General features: G+C 40.5%; 1 protein-coding gene across 2 annotated transcripts in view; it reads left to right on the top strand.

Moving 5' to 3' along the window:
• The window catches only part of DEPDC1B (DEP domain containing 1B), a 115,328-nt gene that overhangs the window by 55,997 nt on the left and 42,456 nt on the right, over positions 1–16,875 (top strand). For both annotated transcript variants that reach the window (XM_003899703.5, XM_031666179.1), the window contains exon 7: positions 3,068–3,208. In XM_003899703.5, the coding sequence (XP_003899752.1) occupies positions 3,068–3,208 (141 nt within the window). The remainder of the gene's footprint in view (positions 1–3,067; positions 3,209–16,875) is intronic.

The raw sequence follows: 16,875 nt of genomic DNA, 5'->3' as shown, positions 1-16,875 counted from the left end.
TAATTTTGATGGAAAGAGTTCCGGTTCTTCTGGCTGACTGATAATAGTGATATTTGGTCTGGAGTGCCTTTTGAGTCTCACAGATACCACAAGGTAGTAGTTTATTTTCCTTTCTTTTGTACAGGACTAGCATTACAGATATAGGTGTAAATTCTCTTTAAATTCGTGAGTTAGTAGGCCCTAAAATATGGGTTTAGCTGGAATTAATTTTGTTTGATTATAGAATGAAACTAAAATAACTCTTAAGCTTAATGTGGGGAATCTTAGTGGTAATATATGGAACATGATCCTATGATTTTGAATAGCCTTTTGGATGAGTGTTATTCATTCTATACTATCCTTCTGTATATGAATAGTAACCATTAGTTTGTGTGAATCCTAAGTTTCTCTGGGTTTAATTATTAAAATTTTCATTGGTTTTTGGTTAAAATTTTGGAACTTCTGAGTTGCAGAGTACTATGGTCTTAGTAGGGGAAGTACTTTTTATTCTTCCTGCTCAGGCGTTTGAAGTAAATGAAATTTAAATTGCATCTTTGTCTAGGGTTGGAAATGATGAGATAGAAAGTATAAATGGGAAGTTAAACTTCCCATTTCCGAACTGGCAAACCAAGGATTTAGAAGTTGATCAGCTAGGAATGAACATAGGAAGCTAGTATAACCAATTTAGCCTGTAATATATTGTAAAATATATAGTAAGATATTTATGATGTTGAATTTTCAATGATGACTGAAATGTAGTAAAGAACATAATTTTCCCGCAAGCAACATGTGCACCTAAAGCCAAAAAACTTCTACAGAAAGCTTAGAATAACTCTGAATTTCTTATCAATGGAGAGCAAAGATGTGAGGGGTGAATTATTAATGATCTTCATGTGTGTGAGGTGGAATGATACTAGGTGGCAAGTGCTGGGAAAAGGGAACTTGTCTTACATGTATCAAGTACAATGCTTTGTGAGTGGTTGGCATATCTGTAAAGATGTTTATGTGTCAAACAAATAAAGGTGGCCAAAGGGCAAGATTAACCTTTTGAGTAACTTTATAAAGTCTATGTTTTCTGAAATTCCTGTTGACCCTCAAAATCTACTTTGAGTCCACCAAAGTCACGACCTGTTTCTTGTCCGTCCTGCCCTTGATAAGTCCAGATTCGCGTTACAGTCATCTAAAAGGGAACAGAAAGGATAGGCTGATTGTATGGTATTTTGAAGGCCTGTTGCCTCCTTTTCTGTTCGTGTGCTGCTCGCCTCTTTCTCTTCAGGCCCATCTGTGTTTATTGTCACACCCGTGTGCACATGGGCCTGTATACATTCATTGTTGGCCAGCCTCAATGCTGGTTACATAAATGCAAAACCAGGTTAACTGTGTTTTTCTTCTTTGCACATGTCCAGGATTCAATAAAAAATAGATACAGAAAAGTCAAAGCATTTCTTTTCCAAAATCCGTCAGCAATAACATTTATGAAAAAAAATTTATTATTATTAAAGTTCAAGATAACTGAGAAAGAAAATGTCATAAAAATATGGCTTCCTCTCATAGGGCTCACTATGCACTGTTTTTTTTTTTTTTAGGGAAACCTTTAAAATTTTTCTGCATATTTTTAAGAAGGATGATGAGATGTTCACAAAGGGGTACAACTGCTTAGAATGAACCACATACTTATCCTGCCAGGGAGTAATTCTAGGCAATGTGTATTGCTTGCTGAGACATATCAACCTAATTATTTTAATTGATTAAGCTTGGGATATGTCAGGGGACGAGGCAAGCAAAATGGCAACTACCTTTGCTGCTGGATTCATGTGGTACCACACACATAGATATTTCAGAACATTCATTATTTTAGCCAATCAAATTATTTTATAAGAAGAGAACAGAATATTGAAAGGTAAGAGAGTCTTTAAGGACGATGAAAAAGCCATTTGATCTTGTCACGCTGACCTCAAAATGTGAAGACCCGGAATGCTTTACTGCCCTTTTTAACCTGATCCCCTTTCTTTAGTTACAGAGATTCTGTAGGAAGAATTTCCTTTCAATTTATCTTGGCTGCTGCTTTTGTTCCTCTGGGGATAGAGGTCTATTTGGGTATAGTTGTTTAGTCTTCTGCTGGGCCAGAACTAGCCAATGCGGATGTGGTCCTTTCTTCCATGCTGTAATGGAAATAGAGAAGGCTGGCTACACTGTTCCTCATGGGACCACTTGCTATTTTCCTCAAGGTGCAGGCAGCTCCAGTTCATCTCTCAACTTGGCAGTGTAAATCTGTGGTCTGTGGATGGATTGGTGGGGCAGTTGTTGCCAACTCTGTAGAGAAATTTCTTGCTCCTCTTTGGGCCATACACAAGTGGATGTTTTCCTTGCTTGTTGCTGGAGTAGGGTATGGTTGGGAGCAGGCTGTTTAAGGGTTTCAATGGTTGCTTCAACTTTGCAGTATGACTTTGCTTGATAAACTGTCTTTTGATGGTTGGTCAGGGATCAAATAGAGCATTTATAATCAGAGTGAATTAAGACAAAATATAAAATCCCCTTTTAAGGATTTAAGTTTAAATATTTATTAGTCTGAAATAGAGGCAGAAATTGATTATTTTGCTCAACTCTATGACTGTAGGATTTTATAATGTAGCAATGATGAAATAATGAAAAGCTTTAAAAATTGCTTTATAACTTGTCTATTACAAATGTGAACTAGTTGTTATCTTGGTCAACTTTATTAAGACTAGGATAATGTTGAGTATTTCAAAGAAAATTATCATTGTTTACATTTAATAAAAATGCCTTTCAGAAGAATTTTTTTAAAAAGACAGGTTTCTTTTAAAATGGAAGTAAGCAGGTGATTTTCTTCATTGTATTATGATAGATTTCAATTTAGACATAAAGCATATGTGTGTAGGCAAAATGTAAAATGTCTATTTAATTAATGTCAATGTAGAATGCCTATTTAATTAATGTCAATTTTCCCCATAAAAACTTATATGTTAAATATCTGAATATCTGTACACACCACACATATTCACAGAGAATAATACTTAGAGGTAATTACTCCATTAATATTTCTCTTTCACTCTCTTTTTGAAAATAGGGCCCAACTGTTCTGATTTGAAGCAGCCTATGTACTTGGGATTTGAAAAAGATGTCTTTAAAACCATAGCTGATTACTATGGTCACTTGAAAGAGCCTCTGCTTACATTTCATCTTTTTGATGCTTTTGTCAGTGTACTGGGTAAGTTGGAATATAATGAACATATATATGCATCACTGATATTGAATCGTTTTATTTTTCACTATCTTGAGACTTCCATTAGCCAAAGCTCATACCATTTTAAAAATAAAAACTGATAGAGTATTTGGCATAGCTAGAGTCTTGTTCTGTTGCTTTATGAAGAAGTAAAAAAAAGTGGTTAAGCTCTATTAAGAAACTCAAAGCAAGGACCAGTAGGTTTTGTTTCTTAAGAAAGAATATAATATGTTGTATGTCATTTTTATTCAAAAGACTATTAATTTTATTGGCAGAGGAGAATGTAAGTTTGACATTTACTATTGCTGGCTAAATCTATTATTCTGGTTATGACTTCATGAATAGTCAAGTGTGGGAGGTGTATTTTCATTTAGAAATCTAACTTTTTTAAATAAAAGAAACAGATTTTTTGTAGGACTTTGTAATTTGGGACATATAAAATAAATATATTGACTTTATCATTCATTAAAACTTGTAGCTATTCCTCATATAGATTTATACTTTAGAATTTACACTGTGAAAGAAACATGGTAGAAAGGAAAACAACATTATTGTTATAGTTCGTTCTGATATTCCTTTCTTCTTGGAAATCAGATTTTCTTGTTCTTGTAATTGTTCATTAAGTATTATTGTTTTCTTGTCAAAAGAGCTTTAAGGACCAAATTATTGTGTGGGTATCATATTCTGTTAGGTAAAGTTGTAGGAATTAGCATACTTTTGTTTTTGAATGTTGTTGGGTTTAACCGTCTTACTCTTTCCCTTTTTTCCTTGCTTACTCTTCCTCCTCTTCCTTCTCTACGTCTTTCTTTCATTTTGGAAACTATGAATGCTATCCTTGTATTGTAACAAAGTATCAGCAATGTGTGAATAAGTTACTTGATCTCATGAGAAATACTTTGGATTTTAAGTTTTTGTAGATTTCCTGATAATAACAAAATACAACAATTATCAATCATGTAAATAAGAGTCAGTGTTTTCCGACAGAACAATATTGGAACAAATTAAAGGATTAGGCCTATTACTGGGTTTTGAGACTACTGGATCTTCTTGGTATTTTGGTTCCAACTAAGGAGAATTGAGGGCCCATGGACTTGTGAGGGTCATGCCTAATGATGAATATATGCTTATGGATTAATTGGGTAGACTCCTATTACAGCCACTGTATTAGGAATTGCATTGCTGCAGAGAAATACCTGAGACTTGGTAATGAGTAATGAAAAGAGGTTTAATTGGTTCTGCAGGCTGTTCAAGAAGCAGTGTCTGCCTTTGGGGAGTCCTCAGGGAGCTTTTACTCATGGCAGAAGGCAAAATGAGAGCAGGCATCTTACATGGCAGCAGCAGGATCAAAAGGGATAGGGGAGGTGCTACACACTTTAAAATAACTAGATCTGGGGAGAACTCACAGTTGCAACAACGTCACCAAGGGGGATAATGCTAAGCCATTAGAAATTGCCCTCATGATCCAATCACCTTCCACCATGCCCCACCTCGAATGCTGGGGATTAGCTTTCAACATGAGATTTGGGCAGGGATGCATATCCAAACCATACCAGCCACTTACTGCCTTTATGTCACTGTTAAAATAAGAGTTCTGAAGATTGTATTAACAATAACTTCTTATATTTCATTCTCTTTTTCTGTTTTTATAATGTTCTGTAGTAAAATCTGTTTTGGAAACTTTTTCAAAAACAAATTCCAATTTGTATCAGTTATAATTATGATGTCACTGCTTTATTTTATCACAATTGTTCATTTTGATCTCAACTAGGAATGAAAGCTGGCTGTTTCTAAATTGGTATCAGAGTCAGCTACCCTCTAATGTATCATCTTTAGAGGCTTTAGGGTGGCATGGGATGGGCAGATTGGGGAAATTTATTGCCCTTAGGTATCAGCATGAATAAACTAATGCATGTGGATGGTAATACATTAACCTTGCCTAATCCAGTCCTGTTCAAGTGAATATATTTGAGATATCCTACATCGAAAACTATTTTCTTAGATCCTTACGTAGAGGAAGTAGGAAGAAGAAGATCTTCTAGATACAGAAGACCATAGTTTGTTTATATGTTTAACAGAGATTATCTAACAGCAATCCTGTTAGAATCTATGGGAAAGGGTAAATATCTAGATATGTAGGTTGGATCCCAGTGGAGTTGACCCATCCTTTCAACCTTTTACTTACTTTGATTGGAATAGGATGTCATTAAAGTATTAAAGTAAATAATAAGTCTACTTTGTGTAGAAGCTAAAAATTCTACAGCATTTTCAATGGAAGTGATGTTCAGCTTAGTTAATGAACTTCTTTTGAGGTTTCTTCCTTTGCTTGTGGCATGGTTGGGCTTGGTGGCAAAGCTGTATGAGAGCAGTTAGTCATCACTGATACATGAGATAGGACATCTAAAGGTTCTTTAAAAAAGACTTGGCAGTTTTGGAGATGAGAATTTGTTACTTATATTAAAAAAATTATTTAATTTGACCCAGCTCTCTGACCTACCAGTATGACTCCATTGTAATTGATCTTCATTTCCAAATAGAAATTCCTTGTAGTGAGATCAGAGCTCAGCTGACTCTTGAATGGGGTGATTGAGATAGAGTAGCATTCTTTACTCACACTCCACACCCAACCTAGAGTCCGTTGAGATGTGTAGCATGCTGTAATTTGGCATATTGAGGAAAAGACGGAGGCAGATAGGAAGCAGAAAAGGCCACAGGAGCAGGGTAGACTGTTTTGGAAAATTGAGTGACTTGTAGGTTGTATAATCTGAGAACCCACACTGTTCATCTGTAGGCCAAATATGGCCCACATAAATTCACCATGAATACATCTGATTTGACTTGTGTTTTTAAAAAGAGAATTTAATTAAATTGCCAATCCTTAAGAAATAGGAGATTCACATAAGAATTCATATTTCTGGCTTTTTAAAAAAATTTAGAAGATCTGACAACCCTGGGCTTGAACTTTTGGTGGCACAGACTGCTGCAGCTGCATAGTGAGTGCTTCCACTAGAAGCAGCAAGTGTTTAAGGGGCATGAACTCCAGTTTGCCAAATCTCTAATATTCCTGATTGCTTCTCAGACTCTGAAGCCAAGTTCACTTGATGCTCTTCACTTATTTATTTCATTTGTCTGCTCCTGTAGGCAGTTGAGCTTGCAACTCCTGGTTTATTTGTTAGGAGACTGAAATACTGAGATAATAGCTCTTTGCTGTTCCCTTTCTCCTAAATGTTAAATATAGAAAATGCCATAGACATTCACTAGATTGATTATGCACTGGATCATTTAACTCAATAGGTTGAGATCTTCCGTTGTGATTTTTAACCTAGAAGCATCCATAAGGTTAGAATTTCTATTCATTGGTTCTTTTGTCTAGTGCCTTTAAGGAGACCCTCTGGAGCGGTGAAATCTTTGCCTTATTACCTCTCTGCCCTTATGTTCTTCAAGTTATGTCAGGGTCCCTATCCCATGGTAATTCTTAAGGGAAAGCAATTCTTTGTTTTTTTTTTCAGAGTGCCTAGTTTGTGTGCTTGACCAGGCAGAGAGCTCTTGCTCATGTTAGTCCAAAGTTCTTGCTGATGGTGCTATCTGCTCTCAGAGCCCAGGGCTTATGGCTGGAGTTTTTTGTTTTGTTTTGTTTTGTTTTCCTCTTGAGATGGAGTTTCACTCTTGTTGCCCAGGGTGAAGTGCAATGGCACGATCTCGGCTCACCACAACCTCCACCTTCTGGGTTCTAGTGATTATTTTGCCTCAGCCTCCTAAGTAGCTGGGATTATAGGCATGCACCACCATGGCCAACTAATTTTCTATTGGCTGGAGCTTTTAAAGATGCAGATGGGGTAAGGATGTTGAATTACCTCAAAACATAATGATTGCTGCCTACCATGATTGTCAGAATAAAGTGGAGCTAGGTATTCATTAAAGGTGGAAATTTAGTGAAATGCCTAGGTATAACCTGGTATAACTAAACAAGCTATTTATTTATTTTTATTTAATTAATTAATTAATTAATTTTTTTGAGATGGAGTCTCACTCTGTCACCCAGGATGGGGTGCAGTGGCGCAATCTCGGCTCAGTGCAAGCTCTACCTCCCAGGTTCACGCCATTCTCCTGCCTCAGCCTACTGAGTAGCTGGGACTACAGGCGCCCACCACCATGCCTGGCTAATCTCTTGTATTTTTAGTAGAGATGGGGTTTCACCGTGTTAGCCAGGATGGTCTCGATCTCCTGACCTCGTGATCCCCCTGCCTCGACCTCCCAAAGTGCTGAGATTACAGGCTTGAGCTACTGCACCCGGCCTATTTACTTTTATTTTTTAAGAGCATTGGGAATGATTTATTTCCAAGATTCATGATTGCAGATAATGTGTGGACAACAAGTGGTCACAAAGGAGGTCCGCTGTATGTATCTGACTTGGAAGGAAAAAACTCTGATAGGACAGTGAGTTTTTTGGCTTCCTCATTCAGACCATGCATGCCAGTGCTTCCGTTTCCTCCTTCTTGGCCATTGCTTGGTCTCTAGGCAGATTAAATTCTTAGAAGGGTGCTGGTCACCCAGAGATTGCAGTTATGCAAAAGCTGGCTTTTAAAGTTTAGTGTCCCATAATTGGATTTTTCACTGCTGCAAACACTACTGCATGCCACTCTCTGCCATTTGCCTATGCCTGTCCAAAGGTGCCTCTTTTACATTTTCATTGGTAGTAGCTTTAAGTCCCTGACTCACACACCCAACATTGTGCGTCGTGGATTTGTGGGTATAATTTGTGAGTGTAAAGGGGCATCCTATGCTATCTATTTCTGAGGCATAGTTTCAAATAAAATGGTATTTTATAGCCTGCATTAATGGGAAATTACTTTCAATTAGGATTCTGAGTAATTTGCATGTAATGTTTATAAAGTGAAGGAAAAATGTCAAGCATTTCACTAACAAATGAAAGCAAAGCTCACAAGACTCTGCCAGAAATGAATTCCAAGAACACTTTCTTTATCATTTCTCCTTTCAGCTAACAAATCTACAGGCTGGTGATTTAGCCTGGGCAGCTCTTCAGGTCTCAGCTGGGCTCACTCCCAGGACTGCAGGCTGTTGGTAGCGGCCTCCCAGGTCTGGAGGTTGGCTGGGGTGACTCAGTTCTGCTCCACACGTCTCCCTCCAGCAGGCTACCCCTGGCATGTTCTCACAGTGAAGACAGAGCTTCTGTTGGAGTACTTGCCTACAGCTACTCTTTTTCCAAGCCTCCAGCATAGCTTTCTTGTATGCTTCCGAAGTCTGTTTCACAGTTTCTCCAGAAGAATTCAGTCATTTTACATGGAGTAGACAGACAGTCTTGCAGATCCTCTTCTTGGCCAGAGGAAGTCACCAGAGTAAGGAAGGAAAGAAGAGGCGAGGAAGGCAGCAGGGCCAGCTCCTCTTGGTAAAGTGTGAACACTAACTGAATAGTACCTACCGTAGAGAAGGCAGGAGAGTAACTTCAGGGGTGAGGAGTCCCGTCCAGGCTCCAGAGAGAAACAGACATTGATTCCAGTCCTGGCTTCTCCACTCACTGTGGGCAAGTTATGTATCCCCTAGCCTCAGATTCCTCAGAAGTGAAATGGGATAATGCTATTAACTACCGCCATACACACAAAGAGCTTGGCACAGCAGCTGGCACATAGCAGGCACTCAAGGAAATGATGATTGTGGTAGTACTTAGGTGAGGAAATAATACAGGTTTTAAAAGGAATGCCCTGGCCTGTGGCTTATTCTGCTGGCTTATTCAGGACAAGGACAGGGATAGACATTTCCCCTGACTTCTCTTCACTTCCAGAAGTGCACTGGCGACTTGCCCCAGTCTTCTGTCCCCAATACCACCACACTCACCTAAAATCCCAGACCTGGATGCTGCATTATCCCCGCAGCTGTTGAGGTCTCCATTCCCCAGGCTGGCTTATATAAAGGAGCACCAGGGAACCAGCCTAGAGGCACCCCTGCTAGTTTGCCAGTGGTCCCTGGTGGTCAAATGTCCAAAGCCTTGGGCACTGAGCGCTTTAGAGGCCATAGGCCCTTGAAGCAAGGCCCGCGCTGGGCACTGCAGAAGGCAGAGGCCAGGTCGGGAGTGGCCACTGCTGTCCAGCTTTGGTTTTGTGGGGCCAGATGCACCCATGACTCTTAGGCAGGAGCTGGATATTCTGGGTAAGTTATGTGTGGCCGCTGGGCTTAACTTCGCAGAGGGGGTGCTCTCGCCAGGTGGGTGGAGGCTGCAGGATTTGGGGCTGAGTGGGTCCAGGCTACAACCAAGGCAGGTGGCCTGGCTGGCTGCTCAGTTCGCAGCAGCTGCCTTTCCCCAGCATGCCTATGGTGGTGGCATCAATGATCCTGGCACGTGGGATGATGCCTGGCAGCCAGTTTGGGGTGAGGAGTAGCTTCCAGGACACGGGCATGGAGTGCTCCAGCCAAGTGTTGCCATTGCTGTGTCCCGGTGTGCTCTGAGTGGCCTGGGCTGCCCCGCCAGATGGCCTCTTAGTGCCCCTGGTGCCCCAGGTTCAGGCAGAGGGCACAGTGCCCAGGCGCAGTTTCATAGTTAATTAATGCAACAGCAACAAAAGAGACAAAATTTTCCACTGGTCCTTTAGATAGGTTCTTTCCAACAGCTTTGGAGAGTGAGGGTGTCTCTTCATCCTCATCAGCACAGGACATCATTCATGTTGAACAGTTTTGACATTGTGTACACCAGGAATAGGTTTCGTGAGCAGGGAGATTCCCAGGATAGCCAGGATGGTTACAAAAATGGCAAAGTTCAGATAGTGTGCTCCACTTATTAACTTAGGACAGCCACCAGCCACCAACCAGTTTTCTGTTCTTTGGGTGAACTCTGTGATCCTATGAAGAAGGCTGACCACAATTTCAGTTAGACCCTAGAGCCCCCTGTTGATTGACTCTTTTATAGTAGACAGCAAGGAAGAAAATAACTATAATTGGAGGCCCTGTAATGAGCGATTTATTCTGGGTAATAGAAGAGTGGCCGATTTGGAGATATCTGTGCTAATAGGACCCATATGATGCAAATGAGACTTGCCAGGATGAGAAATAACCTGGAGAGTCCTTCTCATCACTTACCCTTTCCAGAATCCACTTGCTTTCCCTGGCAGTTGCTGATATATTGCCAGTGCCTTCTTCCTTTTCAGATCTGGTTTCCACATGGTCCTTGCAGGGAGCTGGAGAGTCCTCCCCATCACCTATACTCTCCAGAATCCACTCTGGGTCACATGAAGTTGATGACATGTGGGAACATGTCATTTCCCTGAGAAGAAATCTTCCTCATTTCTGCTGAGAAGATCCTCAGGAGCAGCTGACGAGTCTTCGTCTTTACAGCTGCCCTCATAGATGGTGTCCAGGGGCTAATCACATTCGTTGATTCCTGAGGCTGCCATTGTCTTTTTTATTTATTTATTTTTTTATTATACTTTAAGTTCTAGGGTACATGTGCACAACGTGCTGGTTTGTTACATATGTATACATGTGCCATGCTGGTGTGCTGCACCCATCAACTCGTCAGCACCCATCAACTCGTCCTCTACATCAGGTATAACTCCCAATGCCATCACTCCCCCCTCCCCCCTCCACATAATAGGCCCCGGTGTGTGATGTTCCCCTTCCCGTGTCCAAGTGATCTCATTGTTCAGTTCCCACCTATGAGTGAGAACATGCGGTGTTTGGTTTTCTGTTCTTGTGATAGTTTGCTGAGAATGATGGTTTCCAGATGCATCCATGTCCCTACAAAGGACACAAACTCGTCCTTTTTTATGGCTGCATAGTATTCCATGGTGTATATGTGCCACATTTTCTTAATCCAGTCTGTCACCGATGGACATTTGGGTTGATTGCAAGTCTTTGCTATTGTGAATAGTGCCGCAATAAATATACGTGTGCATGTGTCTTTATAGCAGCATGATTTATAATCCTTTGGGTATATCCCCAGTAATGGGATGGCTGGGTCATATGGTACATCTAGTTCTAGATCCTTGAGGAATCGCCATACTGTTTTCCACAATGGTTGAACTAGTTTACACTCCCACCAACAGTGTAAAAGTGTTCCTATTTCTCCACATCCTCTCCAGCACCTGTTGTTTCCTGACTTTTTAATGATTGCCATTCTAACTGGTGTGAGATGGTATCTCATTGTGGTTTTGATTTGCATTTCTCTGATGGCCAGTGATGACGAGCATTTTTTCATGTGTCTGTTGGCTGTATGAATGTCTTCTTTTGAGAAATGTCTGTTCATATCCTTTGCCCACTTTTTGATGGGGTTGTTTGTTTTTTTCTCATAAATTTGTTTGAGTTCTTTGTAGGTTCGGGATATTAGCCCTTTGTCAGATGAGTAGATTGCAGAACTTTTCTCCCATTCTGTTGGTTGCCTGTTCACTCTGATGGTAGTTTCTTTTGCTGTGCAGAAGCTCTTTAGTTTAATGAGATCCCATTTGTCAATTATGGCTTTTGTTGCCTTTGCTTTTGGTGTTTTAGACATGAAGTCCTTGCCCATGCCTATGTCCTGAATGGTATTACCTAAGTTTTCTTCTAGGGTTTTTATGGTTTTAGGTCTAACATTTAAGTCTCTAATCCATCTTGAATTAATTTTCATATAAGGATTAAGGAAAGGATCCAGTTTCAGTTTTCTACTTATGGCTAGCCAATTTCCCAAGCACCATTTATTAAATAGGGAATCCTTTCCCCATTTCTTGTTTTTGTCAGGTTTGTCAAAGATCAGACAGTTGTAGAAGTGTGGTATTATTTCTGAGGGCTCTGTACTGTTCCATTGGTCTATATCTCTGTTTTGGTACCAGTACCATGCTGTTTTGGTTACTGTAGCCTTGTAGTATAGTTTGAAGTCAGGTAGCGTGATGCCTCCAGCTTTGTTCTTTTGGCTTAGGATTGTCTTGGCAATGAGGGGTCTTTTTTGGTTCCATGTGAGCTTTAAAGCAGTTTTTTTTTCCGAATTCTGTGAAGAAAATCATTGGGAGCTTAATGGCGATGGCATTGAATCTATAAATTACCTTGGGCAGTATGGCCATTTTCATAGTATTGATTCTTCCTATCCATGAGCACGGTATGTTCTTCCATTTGTTTGTGTCCTCTTTGATTTCACTGAGCAGTGGTTTGTAGTTCTCCTTGAAGAGGTCCTTTACATCCCTTGTAAGTTGGATTCCTAGGTATTTTATTCTCTTTGAAGCAATTATGAATGGAAGTTCATTCATGATATGGCTCTCTGTTTGTTTGTTACTGATGTATAAGAATGCTTGTGATTTTTGCACATTAATTTTGTATCCTGAGACTTTGCTGAAGTTGCTTATCAGCTTAAGAAAGATTTTGGGCTGAGATGATGGGATTTTCTAAATGTACAATCATATCATCTGCAAACAGGGACAATTTGACTTCTTCTTTTCCTAACTGAATACCCTTGATTTCTTTCTCTTGCCTGATTGCCCTAGCCAGAACTTCCAACACTATGTTGAACAGGAGTGGTGAGAGAGGGCATCCCTATCTTGTGCCAGTTTTCAAAGGGAATGCTTCCAGTTTTTGCCCATTCAGTATGATATTGACTGTGGGTTTGTCATAAATAGCTCTTATTATTCTGAGATACGTTCCATCAATACCGAATTTATTGAGAGTTTTTAGCATGAAGGGCTGTTGAATTTTGTCAAAGGCCTTTTCTACATCCATTGAGATAATCATGTGGTTTTTGTCTTTAGTTCTATTTATATGCTGGATTATGTTTATTGATTTGCAAATGTTGAACCAGCCTTGCATCCCAGGGATGAAGCCCACTTGATCATGGTGGATAAGCTTTTTGATATGCTGCTGGATTTGGTTTGCCAGTATTTTATTGAGGATTTTTGCATCAATGTTCATCAGGGATATTGGTCTAAAATTCTCTTTTTTTGTTGTGTCTCTGCCAGACATTGGTATCAGGATGATGTTGGCCTCGTAAAATGAGTTAGGGAGGATTCCCTCTTTTTCTATTGATTGGAATAGTTTCAGAAGGAATGGTACCAGCTGCTCCTTGTACCTCCGGTAGATTTCGGCTGTGAATCCCTCTGGTCCTGGACTTTTTTTGGTTGGTAGGCTATTAATTATTGCCTCAATGTCAGAGCCTGCTATTGGTCTATTCATGGATTCAACTTCTTCCTGGTTTAGTCTTGGGAGAGTGTAAGTGTCCAGGAAATTATCCATTTCTTCTAGGTTTTCTAGTTTATTTGCGTAGAGGTGTTTCTAGTATTCTCTGATGGTAGTCTGTATTTCTGTGGGGTTGGTGATGATATTCCCTTTGTCATTTTTTATTGCGTCTATTTGATTCTTCTCTCTTCTTTATTAGTCTTGCTAGCAGTCTATCAATTTTGTTGATCTTTTCAAAAAACAAGCTCCTGGATTCATTGATTTTTTTGGAGGTTTTTTTGTGTCTCTATCTCCTTCAGTTCTGCTCTGATCTTAGTTATTTCTTGCCTTCTGCTAGCTTTCGAATGTGTTTGCTCTTGCTTCTCTAGTTCTTTCCATTGTGATGTTAGGGTGTCAATTTTGATCTTTCCTGCTTTCTCTTGTGGGCATTTAGTGCTATAAATTTCCCTCTACACACTGCTTTAAATGTGTTCCAGAGATTCTGGTAAGTTGTGTCTTTGTTCTCATTGGTTTCAAAGAACATCTTTATTTCTGCCTTCATTTTGTTATGTACCCAATAGTCATTTAGGAGCAGGTTGTTTAGTTTCCATGTAGTTGAGTGGTTTTGATTGAGTTTCTTAAACATGAGTTCTAGTTTGATTGCACTGTGGTCTCAGAGAAAGGTTGTTATACTTTTTTTTCTCTTACATTTGCTGAGGAGTGCTTTACTTCCAACTGTGTGGTCAATTTTGGAATAAGTGTGATGTGGTGCTGAGAAGAATGTTTATTCTGTTGATTTGGTGTGGAGAGTTCTGTAGATGTCTATTAGGTCTGCTTGGTGCAGAGTTGAGTTCAATTCCTGGATATCCTTGTTAAGTTTCTATCTCGTTGATCTGTCTAATGTTGACAGTGGGGTGTTGAAGTCTCCCATTATTATTGTGTGGGTGTCTAAGTCTCTTTGTAAGTCTTAAGGACTTGCTTTATGAATCTGGGAGCTCTTGAATTGGGTGCATATATATTTAGGATAGTTAACTCTTCCTGTTGAATTGATCCCTTTACCATTATGTAATGACCTTCTTTGTCTCTTTTGATCTTTGATGGTTTAGAGTCTGTTTGATCAGAGACTAGTATTGCAACCCCTGCTTTTTTTGTTCTCCATTTGCTTGGTAGATCTTCCTGCATCCCTTTATTTTGAGCCTATGTGTGTCTCTGCATGTGAGATGGGTCTCCTGAATACAGCCAACTGGTGGGTCTTGACTCTTTATCCAGTTTGCCAGTCTGTGTCTTTTAATTGGAGCATTTAGTCCATTTACATTTAAGGTTAATATTGTTATGTGTGAACTTGATCCTGCCATTATGATATTATCTGGTTATTTTGCTCGTTAGTGGATGCAGTTTCTTCCTAGCCTCGATGGTCTTTACATTTTGACATGTTTTTGCAATGGCTGGTACCGGTTGTTCCTTTGCATGTTTAGTCCTTCCTCAGGGTCTCTTGTAAGGCAGGCCTGGTGGTGACAAAATCTCTAAGCATTTGCTTATCTGTAAAGGATTTTATTTCTCCTTCACTTATGAAACTTAGTTTGGCTGGATATGAAATTCTGGGTTGAAAATTCTTTTCTTTAAGAATGTTGAATATTGGCCCCCACTCTCTTCTGGCTTGTAGAGTTTCTGCCGAGAGATCCGCTGTTAGTCTGATGGGCTTCCCTTTGTGGGTAACCCTACCTTTCTCTCTGGCTGCCCTTAAGATTTTTTCCTTCATTTCAACTTTGGTGAATCTGACAATTATGTGTCTTGGAGTTGCTCTTCTCGAGGAGTATCTTTGTGGCGTTCTCTGTATTTCCTGAATTTGAATGTTGGCCTGCCCTACTAGGTTGGGAAAGTTCTCCTGGATGATATCCTGAAGAGTGTCTTCCAACTTGGTTCCATTTTCCCCCTCACTTTCAGGCACCCCAATCAGATGTAGATTTGGTCTTTTTACATAATCCCATATTCTTGGAGGCTTTGTTGATTTCTTTTTCCTCTTTTTTCTCTAGACTTCTCTCTTCATTTCATTCATTTGATCTTCAATCATTGATAGTCTTTCTTCCAGTTGATCGAGTCGGTTACTGAAGCTTGTGCATTTGTCATGTTGTTCTCGTGTCATGGTTTTTATCTCTATCAGTTCTTTTATGACCTTCTCTGCATTGATTATTCTAGTTATCCATTCTTCCATTCTTTTTTCAAGATTTTTAATTTCTTTGTACTGGGTACGTAGTTCCTCCTTTAGCTCTGAGAAGTTTGGTCGACTGAAGCCTTCTTTTCTCACCTTGTCAAAGTCATTCTCCGTCCAGGTTTGATCTGTTGCTGGCGATGAGCTGCGTTCATTTGGAGGGGGAGGTGCGCTCTGATTTTTTGAATTTCCAGCTTTTCTGCCCTGCTTTTTCCCCATCTTTGTGGTTTTATCTGCCTTTGGTCTTCGATGATGGTGATGTACTGTTGGCATTTTGGTGTGGGTGTCCTTTCTGTTTGTTTGTTTTCCTTCTAACAGTCAGGACCCTCTGCTGTAGGTCTGTTGGAGATTGCTTGAGATCCACTCCAGACCCTTTTTGCCTGGGTATCAGCAGTGGAAGCTGCAGAAGATAGAATATTGCTGAACAGCAAGTGTTGCTGTCTGATTCTTGCTCTGGAAGCTTCATCTCAGGGGTGTACCCCACAGTGTGAGGTGTGAGGTGTCGTTCTGCACCTAGTGGGGGATGTCTCCCAGTTAAGCTACTCAGGGGTCAGGGACCCACTTGAGCAGGCAGACTGTCCGTTCTCAGATCTCAACCTCCGTGCTGGGAGAGCCACTGCTCTCTTCAAAGCTGTCAGACAGGACATTTACATCTGCAGAGGTTTCTGCTACCTTTTGTTTAGTTTTGCCCTGTCCCCAGAGGTGGAGTTTACAGAGACAGGCAGGCCTCCTTGAGCTTCGGTGGGCTCCACCCAGTTGGAGCTTCCTGGCGGCTTTGTTTACCTACTTAAGCCTCACCAATGGCAGGCGCCCCTCCCCCAGCTTCACTGCTGCTTTGCAGTTAGATCTCAGACTGCTGTGCTAGCAATGAGGGAGGCTCTGTGGGCGTGAGACCCTCCCTGTCAGGTGTGGGATATAATCTCCTTGTGTGCCATTTGCTAAGACCCTTGGTAAAGCGCAGTATTAGGGTTGGGAGTTACCTGATTTTCCAGGTGTTGTGTGTCTCAGTTTCCCTTAGCTAGGTAAAGGGATTCCCTTCCCCCTTTCACTTCCCAGGTGAGGCGATGCCTCGCCCTGCTTGAGTTCTCGCTGGTCCTGCTGCACCAGCTGACCAGCACCGATTGTCTGGCACTCCCCAGTGAGATGAACCTGGTACCTCAGTTGAAAATGCAGAAATCACCCGTTTTCTTTGTCACTCGCGCTGGGAGCTAGAGGCTGGAGCTGTTCCTATTTGGCCATCTTACTCTGGGACCTGCCATTGTCTTTCATGGGACCTTTTCCACTGCCCAGTAATGAGGAAGCTGTTTCAATATTTCCTCAATGG

The sequence above is a fragment of the Papio anubis genome, chromosome 5, assembly GCF_008728515.1.
Source record: "Papio anubis isolate 15944 chromosome 5, Panubis1.0, whole genome shotgun sequence".
Taxonomy (NCBI): Eukaryota; Metazoa; Chordata; class Mammalia; order Primates; family Cercopithecidae; genus Papio; species Papio anubis.
Note: the sequence above shows the minus strand (reverse complement) of the source record. Positions and strands in the feature narration are given on the sequence as shown.